At 42.0% G+C, this 13,107-nt stretch overlaps 1 protein-coding gene across 2 annotated transcripts in view; it reads left to right on the top strand.

Annotated features, from left to right (window-relative positions):
• MCM3AP (minichromosome maintenance complex component 3 associated protein) overlaps positions 1-13,107 on the top strand; it is a 71,435-nt gene that overhangs the window by 27,917 nt on the left and 30,411 nt on the right. For both annotated transcript variants that reach the window (XM_075002115.1, XM_075002117.1), the window contains 4 exons: positions 2,877-3,008; positions 4,659-4,772; positions 6,228-6,380; positions 12,731-12,928. In XM_075002115.1, coding sequence (XP_074858216.1) covers positions 2,877-3,008; positions 4,659-4,772; positions 6,228-6,380; positions 12,731-12,928 — 597 coding nt within the window. The remainder of the gene's footprint in view (positions 1-2,876; positions 3,009-4,658; positions 4,773-6,227; positions 6,381-12,730; positions 12,929-13,107) is intronic.

The following is a 13,107-nucleotide window of genomic DNA, read 5'->3' as shown; positions in this document are numbered from 1 at the left end:
AGAGAGCTCCAGCATGATCCTGTAAGAAGATCTTGGATCTCCTTCCTGTTTGGGGAGAGGAGTCAGTGATGGGCAGACTTTGAGGCTGCAAGTGAAATACAGGCATATCTGAAAAGATGTCACTTGGGATGATCTCCAGAGGTTACTTCAGGGACACTCAGCAGTGCCAGGTGAAAGTGAAAGAACTCCAGCAGGGTTATCATAAAGTCTGGAAAGCCAGTAGGTGATCTGGGTCATTGCCCAAGGTATGCTGATATTAGGAATATCTGGACATCATCATTCTTGGAAGGGATCCATTCATGTTCCCCAGTGATTATTGGGACACTTCAGGAAGTGCTTCTGTGGAGTTGGGGGGGAAGCTGAGAGGACCTGAGCCTAGAGGGAGGGCAGGAAGAAGAGGCCACTGGAGAGGAGGACAGAAGCAACCAGCAGGGGCCCAAGGAAGCTGTTCCTAACAGCCTGGAGCTCTTCACCCTCGACCTCAAGCCATTCCCCTCTACACCAACACCGGAACAATGGGTGCCAAGCTGTTCTGGTGAGTATTTTTTTCTGGAATGCTACAAGTGGCTGGGTTGTGGCTGGGTTTATGTAGAGGTTTTCTATGCCCCTTTGAACAGCATGTTAATATTTCTGAGGATGGAGTACTTATCCTTTTTGGAGCTCTCCAGGAAGGTCTCATCCAGGTATTCTTGTATTTTTTCCACAAGGTTTTTGGGCAGGCCTGACTTATTGCAGCTTCCATGATAGCACATCTTGCCATGCCAGGCAACCAGATAGCAATGTGGTGGTATGGCACCACACAGCATTTTTGCAAATTTTCCAGGCTTGTGCTCACACAGGAGGAGCATCTGTTTTTCACTATCTGGTATTCTTAGGAGGGTGATGTTTTCTTTGGCAACCTAAATAATCACAGGAATTTGGATCAGATTTTTTTGCAATGCTCCCTGCCTGTTTTAAATTTCCTGGGATCTCATTGCCGCACGATGTGGCTGGTGGGTGCACCATCTCCCCCTCCCCTCCCACGTGGCTAGCAGGCTTTTGTGGCTTGTCCCCTCCCAGCATGATGGTGTCTTGATTAGGAGCCTCCCACTTTGTAAAGTGAGCAATACCTTACCATGTCCACAATGAAATGGTCTGGATAAGTGATAGCTTGCACAATGCAGAGTTTGATTCCTTGTCATCCATAAAAAGCCAAAAGTGGCCTTGGAAAAAGAAAGTTTCACTGATTGTAAAGATAGAGACTCATTCATTCTATGGGTAAGTGCTTTATGTGAATTGTATCTCAGTTTTGACCTTAATTTTTCAGCAGGAAAGGTATAATCAGGACTTTATCCTGTATCAGCATCATCACATGGCTCTCCAGTCATTCATAAAGCTATCTTTCAGAGCCTCCTTGATTGCCGCTGCCCCTGCGTTTGCATTGGTGAATGCCCTTGTGGATGGCTCCACATAAGCCCTTCTCATGGCATCTGCCTCCACATTTCAGGTTGTCATGAAATTCTCCTGCCTGGATTCACAAAGGTTATACAGAAATACAGCACACTGCAACCATGGCGAAGTCATTAATTTCAGAAAGATCCAAATGGGTCAAAAGGCACATGAACCTCACTTTTGAAAGGTCAGACGCCCATTCCACCAGCACTCTGCATTTGCTGAGTCTGTAGTTGAAGTACTTGTAGCTGTGGTCCAGGGTGCCTGTGTATGGCTTCACGAGGCAAGGGAGAAGAGGGTAAGCAAGGTCACCCAGTATTACTATAGGCATCTCCATGTCACCAATCTTGATTTTCTGGTCTGGGAAAAAGTCCCATCTGGAAGCTTTTTGTACAGACCAGAATTGCTAAAGATGCACATGTAGTGAACTTTTCCCGACCATCCTACATTGATGTTGATGAAATGACCTTTGCGGTTTATGTACTCAGAGGCCGGTTGATCTGGGACCATGATGGAGATGTGCGTGCAATCTGTAGTCCTACCACAGTTAGGAAGCCCCATGGCAGCAAAGCCATGGACTAAGTGTTGTACATCTCCCAGGTCCCAGTCTTCTGCATGAGACGCCAACAGATTGCATTGGCTGCCTGCATCACCATGGCCTCCCACTGTAGATCTGCCCACCCCGAATTGATTTGCCACTGACTGGGCGTTGCAAACTTCCACAGAGCAGTTGAAACTTGCTTGTGAATCATTAAAGACGGTCTTATTCTTGCATTGCTGCGCTTTACGGCAGGGGCCAGCAACCCACAAAGTTCCATAAAAGCGGACTTGCACATGAGAAAGTTCTGCACCCACTGCTGGTCGTTCCAGACCTCCAAAGTGATGTGGTCCCACTAGTGAGTGCTGGTTTCACGAGTGCAAAAATGCCTATCTGCTATAAGCAATGCATCCAGGGCAGCCAGCATTTCTAAGTTCCTGGTCTGCAGTTCATCTATGTCATTTGCGTTCTGGGATAGTGACATCAAACACCCACAAGCAATTGCGGCAGTTTTTTTTTTTCCTACAACCCAATGGTACAAAACCCCCAGCATCAAACAGGGCTAAGGTACTATGGGATAGGTATGCATAATACTTTGCTCATGCAGTTGAACTTGAGTAAGGCAATGGGGACATGGGAAGTTGATACAGAGAAATTGTAAGATGACTTTCCAGAAAATTTGTGGACAATTAACTTTGAGTTTATAGCATTGATGTTAAAAAGTCACACTTATTAAGATCAATTTTATTTTGTAGTGTAGATATAGCCTGAGTCGGTAGTCTTTTGCTATCAAACGAGGGTTTGATATGATTGATCTATATGGAGTTACTGAACACAAATGGGTCTCATCTGGAGTATATTGTTAAATGAGAAGAAAAATGCAAAACCAATGCCTTTCTTCATGCAGTGCCTCTGATGCCACCATAGAGGAACTTTTGACTGAAGTGATAATGGAGATTCTAAGGCAAGTTGCAGCAGACATAGTCAGTTCAGAAAGAGAACGAGTCAAAGAGGAAATACGCAGAGCAGAAGAAGAGAAGTGAGTATTCTTGTTTCTGATAGGCATAAATCCAACAGGTGAAAACCTGAGGGACTGAATGCTTCAGTGAACTGGTAATGGGCATACTTGCCCTGAATTTGAGATCATCTGCATGAATCAAGCCCCAGGATAGTCAGTAGTCAAATGGCTTCCTTCTCTTAAGTGGTCTAAATTTACCGAAGAGTGTTTTCTTTTTCTTTTTAACTGTTCTCTAATATATATTTATATATTTTAGTTGTAAATTATAACATGATCTTTTTTAAAAAAGTTATTATGTAATCTTTTTTAAAACTGCTTGAATCAGTGATGGTTTATAATGACACTCAGAATTAAGAATATGGCTGCTGTGGCATGGGGTGTGCTGTACCTTTGACCCTGCACTACATCCTTCATGTGCAGCCCTTCTGAGTGACAGGGCTAAGCATGGTACCCTACACTTCACCCCAATCTTGGACTGTGTCTCCACGTCTAAACACCTCTACCCCCACTTTTTTTCCTCAGCAGATCCAGCTGTGTTAAGCACCTGCTGTTGACTTTCTGGTGGGAGTCTGGAAATGCAGCAGCAGAGAATATTATTTGTCTGTAGGAATGGAATAAACCAATGGGGGTTTAAAAAAAAAAGACCTATCTGCATATTACCTAAACCTTCCTTGAAAGTTTATGTGGGTTCCACTTGTCCCAGTCACTCCATTAGCTTCAGAGTAGGGCAGAGCAATCTCATGTTCACCTCCAGAACCTCCACTTCTCAGTCTGAACCTCAGTCAGTCTCCCTACCTAAATTCACAAGTAATCTTTTATCTATTTCAAAGTCCCTTTATTTCAACTGAGACCTAGGGGTGTTTTGCCCGTGAAGGAGGTTGCAGGTAGACTTCCAGCAGTAGACTTGTTATCTTGTCTGTTAAACACTGACAATGGCCGTGCTTCCTGGAAATATGTAAAACTTGCCAGGATTGACTTAGCTTTTTGTTTGTTATGTAGCAAAAATTTCACCGTGAGGGTAATTGTGTAGGTAGAAGTACACACACAAATTATAAAAACTAGACATCCAGATAATATATATGTATCACTATCCTTTAATGATTTTATTTTATGCATTCATGTAATAAAACATTCCCATAAAGAAACCAACCTACAGCAGTCATAGAATGCTTCAGACAAGTTTCACCTTGTCCGTATACCGCATCTCCCTTCCCTGTGGAACACACTGGTTGGATGTGCAGCAGGAATTCCTACCTGCCCCTCCATGCCACTGTAACCCCAAAATATCTGTGTGTGAAACTAGCATCTAGTCCTACTACTTCTTCCTCCCTTCTGGCTTCAAGGGGGTGAAAAGGGAGGCAACCCCTCACTCTCACAGTGACAGCTGCCATAGCAGTGGCTTAGGACTTATCTTCCATTAAGTATTATAGGAAGCAGTCCCTTGATCAGTTGGTAGGGGTGGCTAGGTCACACGATCTGCAAAAAGCTGTCATGCAGAACATTTGTCTATGATACTTTTAGGAAAAGAAGCATGAAAAATTCAACTAGACAGTGTGGAGGTTAATTATTCTGTTTCAAAATCATCAGCGGTATTGATATGGCATGTATGTGTTACATATCAAACAGGTTTTGCCAGTCTTTACTTGTCTGTAATTTGTTTCCATCCTTTAGACAGAAGCAGAAAAGACAACACTTGATAAAACGGTTGAGCCATTCACTGTCTGCAGAGCTAACAGAAGACGTAATAGAGGAAAGTATTCAAGAGATTTCAGCTACTGAATTAAAGTAAGTGTGACACTAGCTATGGACATTGTGTTACATAACACAATTCCTGAACAGCAACCTTTTCCTGAGAAAGTGAGACTCTAGCAAGCATTGGTCAACATCTCACTGCTCCTTTTTTTTTTCAACCCAATACAGGGTGAATTCCAAAGGACATCAGTTGGTTACATTTTCAGACAATTCTCTATGTGCAATTTACTTAAACATTTTCATCAGTAGCTTTCAAAAAGCTGACACAAAAATCTATTTGTTTAAACATGGTCTGTAAAGGAGTAAGGAAAACATGGATCTCGTCCTTTTTTTGCTCTTTAATGACATATAAGGAAGGTTGGAATTTTTTTTTATGTTTATAAGGTGGATTGATTTAAATCAAGGCAATTTCACTCTGACTTAAATCACCCCCCACCCCCCCAAAAAAAAATTGATTCAAACTAAGTTGCCAAATATGCTAAGAGTGACTGTGCTTAGATTGCACATAATTATGGATTAAGCCCCTTCGAACTCACTGGTGCTCCTTTGTTTGAGAAAACAAGTGTAAAATGGGGCTCCCTTGAAAAAGCTGAGTTACGCTGAAGTAAAATAAAGAATAGACTTATGGCATCACCATTATGATTTGTGGCCAGAACATCCCAAAATAAGGGGCATGCATTATGTAATATAAAATAACTAACAGTGGCAATTGGCAACCCTATATTTCTCTTACTGCAGCTTTCTGTATTGTATGCTTGGGTGATAGATTCTAAACCTAGTTAATGAATTAAACAGGCCATAATGTTTAGCTAAGCTAAACTTTTTTTTCTAGTAACATCCAACACAGCAAACAGCTAGGGAATTTACTTGTCATATCACATTTACACTAAGAGGCACCTGAGTTTCCCCACAAAGAGTCATTGGCAAGTATACCCGCTCTCATGGCTTTTGTACCAACTAAAAGGGGGGTGGTTCTCAACTTCAAATGGCAAGTGTAGACACACCCAAACTGAGAAGTTTTTATGACTGTGATATGTAGTACAGCTATCCTGTGTTCTTCCATAAATCGTAGGATGAGTTAGAAGTGGAGGAAATATAAAGGGATGATGAGGATTCTGGATAGGTTCCTAGGAATGTGTATGTATCCTTAGATGTGTATGCTTATGCAGGGACTACAGACTTCTTTGAAGACTAATACTCTCATTCTTTCTAGAATAAAAGTCTTGAATTCCTTACCACCCTCACAGTGTGTGTTCAGTGTCTGTTCCTCCAGAGAATAAAAGCTTATGCTTTTTCTTTTCAAAGGAAAAAATATACAGAAGTATAGTGGCTTAGAAATCTTGGGTCTTCCGGAAAGTGAAATGATTTTAAATGCTTATCTGTGCTGGAAATGGCTACTTTCTGCAGCACAGCTGATTTCAGCATTTACTGTCATGTGATGCTTAGTGGGCATTTCTGCCTAGGAATCTCAATTTCTTTTTGCACCAGGTATGCTTTGGAAAGAGACCAAAAAGCCCGCATTGCCCGTTGCTCAGAGGAAGTATGTGCTGATGTAATGCAGCTATTCATGGAGGAGGAGATTTTCCAGAGTGCTAAGGAGACACTCCAAGAGCTCCAGTGTTTCTGCAAATATCTGCAGCGGTGAGTTGTCAAACCATACTGTGCATGCTCTACTTGAGAAGACTACAAAGAGGCCTCTAACAGGATCAGTAGTATCATTTGATAATGAGTATACCTTTGCTTTCTGGTACTCCCACCTAAGTGCTTTCCGGACAGAGAAAAGAGAACAGTCCCTGCCTGTCTGAGGAGCTTTCAGTCTCAGGAGAGAGACACATGGAGGTTGGGTGAAGGGTGAAACATCAGAATAGACTTTTTAATACACTGTACGTGGACTACAGCTTCAATCTATCTGGAACCTCATGCAGGCACAGAATTTCCTAGCTCATGTTAGTGTTCCCTGTTAGTTGTGCGTTAGTGCGACTGCTTTCAATGTCACCTATCTGATTAATACAGCCCCCACAGCTAGTTTTTTGTTTCTCCGGGTGGTGCATATTCACACATGCTTTGAGGCACATAACAAAATTTATTCTGCACATGGATGGAAAAGATTAATGGGACCATTGCTCAGATTTTACATTGTTTATCCTGGCAAGAGCATGTGATGCCAGCATTTTTTGATTTACGTTGGCTAATTATTAAGCACCAGTTAATGTTTAGATACTTTGTTATAAAGCTTTAAATAGCCCAGGACCTGCTTATCCAAAAGCTGCCTCTTTCCTTGTGCTATATTGCCAGATCAGTGGGATGCCTGGCTGGCATCCTCGCTTAAATAGGAGGGTGCGTGTGTGACAGATGTTTTCTCGGGCCATGCAAAACAATAACCCATGTGTTGTCCCCACCATTTCATCAAGGGAGAGTTTTGCTAGAGCTTAAGCGATGTATCAGCTCCCTGCTATACCACTTTGTTCTATTCCTCAGAAAATGTCATGAGACTTGGCCAGTCTTAATCTTGTCTTGTGGATAACTTTCAGTGAATTCAAGTTCCTGAACCTCCATGTAGTGCATTCCTCTGTAGTATCCAATCCCTATGGTTGAACACTCAGAAACATTACCATGTCTGCTGCCTCCATAGAGAGTGCATTCGCCAGCATGTCCATCTAGCAGAGACTTTAATACAGTGCACTGAGATGGCTTATAAAACCATGCATAAGTGTATTCATAAATAGGGCCTTAACAAATTCACAGCATGAAAAAAGCATCACGGACAGAGAACTCTTTCCTTCTCTTCTCCTCCCCGCCACTACTCCTGTCTGGATGAACTTTGGTCTTTTGTGTGCTGTTACCTTATAGTATATAGATTTCATGGGAGAGACTTGTGTATCTAAACTTGGGGGTCCTGAACCAAAAGGGAGTTGCAGAAGGGCATTTTAAGGGTCTTGCAGTATTTCCACCCTTACTTCTGCTCTGCCATTAGAGCTGGGCTGCCAGAAGGTGGCAGCTGCTGCCTGTATGCCCAGCTCTGAGGCAGTGCCCTGCCAGCAGCAGCACAGAAGGAAAGGTGGCAATACCATACCGTGCCACCCTTAATTTCCGCATTGTTGCCTTCCGAGCTGGGGGGCCTGGTAGTTGTGACTGCTGGCTGAGGGACAAGCTTTGAAGGCAGCAGCACAGAATTAAGGGTAGAATACCATATATACCATCCGCACTTCTGGCTCTGCTTTCAGAGCTGGGCTCTCATCTAGCAGCTGCTACTCTCCAGAGGGCCAACTCTGAAGGCAGCAGTAGCACAGAAATAAGGGTAGCAGTATTGTGCACACACACCCAGACACCAACTCCTTTTTGGGTTTGGACCTCTACAATTACAATATAGTTAAATTGGAATTGTAAATAACTGCAATCATGAAATTTATTTTTAAAATCCTATGACTCTGAAATTGACCAAAATGGACCATGCAACCTGTTAATAAAGATAAGAGAAAAAGATGTGGTTAAAACCAAAAAACAGTGGGAAGTGTCTAGTGTTTAAAACTTGGAGCATAGCAAGGCTCTAATCTTTGTGTAAGCAGCTTTCTCAATTGCATCAAACTCTTAGGAACTCCAGACCCTCAAGCAGGAGGATTATCTGTTCATAGAATCAGGGGAGACTGATTCCTTTGTTCCATTGGTGGTGAATAACAAATTGAGTCCCCTTTCTTTAAAAAAAAAAATAAAATAAATAAAAATAAAACACCTTTTTGAAATGTATATTTTGAAAAGTAAATCCAGATAAAAATTCCTCTCCTCTGTGGTATGTTCTTCGGGGAGCAGACACCAAGCCCCTTCTTCATCCTCTGGTCAGCTTGCTTTCTTGATTATTTTGGTCACTTTGTTTACCTTAATCAAATGTCTTTCTTGTCCTTGTAGTCAGGGCTTACTGTTTTTTCATCTGCCTATTAGCTTGATCTTTGCAAACAAATAAGTCCATATTCCTTTACTTTATTAACATATTCCTAGTACATATTTATAGCACTGTATACACAACCCATATATATATATATATACACACACCACAACATTATATTCATGACCAGAGTGTTATCAGTTTATATATGATATCTTACAAGATGATGATTAGCTGGCAGGGCCTTCTTTGAAGAGCTTTGGAATTCCCTCCCCCAAGTCTGAAATACCCCTGTGGTGTTGATCCTTCAGAGCACACTGCAAGGCCCATCCATTTCCCTGCATGTGAGGGAAACTGTAAAGATGTCATAGACTTTAAGTCCAGAAGGGAACATTGTGATCATCTAGTCTGACCTTCTACACGTTGCAGGCCAGAGAACCTCACCCACCTACTCCTGTAATAGACACTAGCCTCTGGTTGAGTTACTAATGTCTTCAAGTCATGATTTAAAGACTGAAGGAATCAGGCACTGACACCAGTCTAAATCTGCAAGTGACTTGTGCCCCAGGGTCTTTGGCAATATGACTTAGGTGAAAATTCCTTCATGTCCCACAGGTATAGCGATCAGTTAGAGCCTGAGCATGTTGGCAAGACCCACAAGTCAAACAACTTGGAAAAGAGATCTCTCTATTAAATCAGAGCCATCGCCATCTAATGTTCCATCACCAACATTTGTACCTGTAATCAGTTCTGAATGGGCTGAGTGAAAGAAGACTATTGGAAAGATTACTAGGAAAGATCATTGCTCCTTGTTATGAACTCAGGGATTAAATAAATAAAAAAATAAAAAGTCTGTCTGTATTGTCAGCTCTAATGTTTTGAGCCTGATGAGTGTAACAGATTCATGCTGACACATAGCTGTAATTTCTATAGTTTAACAAAGCCACTAGTGGCTGAAAATTTAAGTAAAGGACAGGAATAGACCCCTACATCCAGTGGTGGTAGAACAGTGATATTCTGAACAAAAACAGCTCTTGACTATTCTTGTAGGTGTTTCCATTACTTTGCATATATGTTCTAGTTGTATGAGAATGAGAGTCCTGAATCTTATCGTGTAGTCCAGGGGTCAGCAACCTTTTCAAGGCAGAGTGCCAACATTTGACATTTTGACAACTATGTACAGTCCAAGTGCCAGTGATACTTTTTAAAGTCACTAATAGTCCTACTACCACAGCTTCATTAATAAATTAAGCTGCAGATCTTTACCATTTAGATGGTGGTTGGTAGCATTAGCTGGTCTTTTTTTAATCAACCGGTGGCATGGGTTTGAGCAAACTCTCACACCTGGCTGGGGGAGAAGGGGCAGGGTTGAGCTCCCACCGTGCGTGCTGATGAAAATCAGTTTGTGTGCCACTCTTGGTACCCGTGTTGAGGGTTGCTGACCCCGGTGTAGTCTAACTTCTGATAACATATCTTTTAGGCTTCATAGTTCCTTAGAAATATTTAAGGTTTTTACTTCCCTGGTAACGTTTATAAGCAAGGAGGAAGCTGGCTGATAGTCCAAGGGAAAGCAATTAAAAGGATTATATACCAAATGGTGCACAAGCACAGAGTAAATGCTGAAATTAAGAATATTTATCTAAAGATGTAATCTGAATAGAATTTTCACTTGTGGGTCTCAGCTCATTAATGTGTGACTGCCATAATACCCTTCCTCTTGTGCTTTTTTTTAACTTGAGCGTAGTCGTAGCAAGTCAGGCCAGAAACCATGCACCTTAACTGTCTGTGTGTGTAACCTTGTCCAGGTTTTTGGTAGTGAGTGACTTACTGCTGTCATGTTCAATGTATATTGTGGGATAACATTAATTCTTTAAGTATATGTATTTATGGGTGCACCACCATAGGATGTGCATGCACCTGTGCGGTCCTGACTGGACACTATAAAGAAGTATTTGCAGGCACATTCCTGATTAAAATGGCACCTCTGTGCTCTAAAGTATGGTCATATTGGGATGCAAGAGCTTGGCACTATTCAGTTCTTTCTCTGTCATCTGAGATGGTGACTACTGACTGCTGTATTTGACTTTCCACCTTAATTTGTGCACTATTATTTTACATCTTTGTTTTCTTTCTCTGAATTATTCTATTTTTATATGCATTTATTTCACTTAATATTATTTTGTGTCGGTTGGGAAGGCTCCATTCCTTCCTTTTTATTTTCTTTAATTTGGAATATAATTGTTATGCCCAAGACCCCAGGGTTTAAGTCCTGTGAGGCATACCAGCGGGCTTTTCTCTGCTGTGAAGGACACTCCGGATTCTTGTGGTGTTTGGGGGAGTTCTGCAACCCTGCCAAATGCAAGTTCTCTCTTTTTTAAAGCTTTTTTAAAGGTTTTAAAGCTAGATCCAAGAAAGTCAAGGAGGCTAGACTGGAGCTTGTGCAAATGGAACAAGTTTTTAGCTCCCAAAAAGTCTGCTTTCGTCTTTGTACTTTGGCACATATGTTGCAGGCAGCTTCAGTCAATGTTTTTGCTTTGTCTGCAGCCCCAGACAATAAGATCTCAAAAAAAGTAAGCATTACTTTCTGAAGAGGGAAACAAAGAGGAGGGGCAGATTACTGTCAGAACTTGCTCTCAGGAGACTTCTCATTCCTTTAAGCCTCTGATTAGAAGCCCTGTTTGGATGTGCCTACCACAGGACCAATTACTGATGTGACACCATCTTCTCCCTTGCAAAATAGCATGATCTACAGAACTACCATTCATATTTATATAACCTGTTCCCTCCTGTTCAACAGCTGACTCACCGTTGAGACCTCAGCCTGGTTTTGAATTCCCTAAGGAACCCCCTGCCTTTAGAGCGTGTCACCACAGGTTCATCCTTCGTCTTGCCTTCAAAATGTGTTTTCTAACTGCCATCACCTCAGCAAGATTAATAGGGGAGTATGGACTCACCATACACCGCCTTTTACAAAGACAAAGTTATACTATGTCCCCATCCTCACTTATTTCCTAAGATCTCTTTGGAGCATAACATTAATCAGGAAATGTGCCTGACCGTTTTCTACCTGAAATCTCATATCCTGGAGAAAAGCCATTCTTTGGATGTAAGGCGGGCCCTTTCCTTCTATATGAACAAGACTAAACTATGCTCCACCTCTCCTAGGCTTTTTTGTGTTGATTCTGGGATTTCATGGAGGGCCGACTAGTTTTCACACATGGATTGTCTAAGTTGCTTTTGTGTAGTATCATGGCTTGTTATGTAAAGGCAGCTCTGTATACCCCCCTGAGGAAGTGACAGCCCATTATATTAGAACCCAGTCCACATCCATGCCATGACTGAAAGATCTGTAGGGCTTCTACTTAGCCAAATGCTGTGTTGTCTTGCTCCTTGCACCTTTGGTGGTGCAGTCCTTCACACTGTCCTGGACTTACCACCTCAGCACCCATGTCATCACTGAATTACGGCTTGGTGTTCTCTGGAGAAAGAACTGAGTGGGGTAGGCTAATGCTTTTCTAAATGCCCTTCCTTGGAACATAATGCACTCTTACATGTAAGTCTGCAAATGCTACTTTGTTGACTCTAGCCAAGAGCTCACAGGGAAATGCAGCTCCTATCATGGAGTGCCCACAGGGACAAAACATCTTGAAGACTTCAAATGAATGTAAAGTAGGTGATCTCACCTTTTCTAGTTTGAATTGCTAATAAAGCTAAGGCACCGAAGTAGCTGTAACAAGTTAATAGTGAAGAATAATTCTGGACAGAAAATTTGTGAAAATAACGTGAGATTTAGTAAGCATCATAATTAGTATAATATGTATGTGGTGACAGATGGCAGAACAAGGAGCAATGTTCTGTAGTTACAGAAGGAGAGGAATAGTTTTTCCTAATGTCCAACCTATTTCACCAGGAGCATGGTGGAGCACTGGAGTGCCTTGCCTAGAAAGGTGGTGGATTTTCCATCCCTAGAGGTTTAAGTCCCTGCTTGACAAGGTCCTGGCTGGGATGACTTAGTTGGGATTGATCCTGTTTGAAGCAGGCGGCTGGACTAGATGACCTCCTGACGTCCCTTCCAGCCCTATGTTTCTATGATGTGTGTTATCTTTTAAAGGTGGAGGGAAGTGATAGCAGCACGGAAGAAACTGAAGCGTCAAATGAGGGCATTCCCAGCAGCTCCCTGTTACGTGGATCCAAAAAACAAACTGAAAGCATTATCCCCCAGTGCAGAGTGTCCTATTGCTGAGGAGAACCTAGCTAAGAGAATTATAAACCTGGGAAATGCAGGAAACCTGGGAATCTCCTGCACCAGGTAAGAGCATTCTCACAGCTATCCTAAAAGCTGGTCACTTTCAAAAGGTAAGTTAAAAATAATTCCATGATTGCAGATTCGTGACAATACAAATTTTGTTTTACAAGCACATCCTTATTATGGGTAGGACTCTAACAGAAATGACACTGGCCATACACATTGTAATCAGACACACATAA

This window comes from Carettochelys insculpta, chromosome 8 (genome assembly GCF_033958435.1).
Source record: "Carettochelys insculpta isolate YL-2023 chromosome 8, ASM3395843v1, whole genome shotgun sequence".
Classification (NCBI taxonomy): domain Eukaryota; kingdom Metazoa; phylum Chordata; order Testudines; family Carettochelyidae; genus Carettochelys; species Carettochelys insculpta.
The sequence above is the reverse complement of the archived record's forward strand: the minus strand, read 5'-3'. Positions and strand labels throughout refer to the sequence as shown.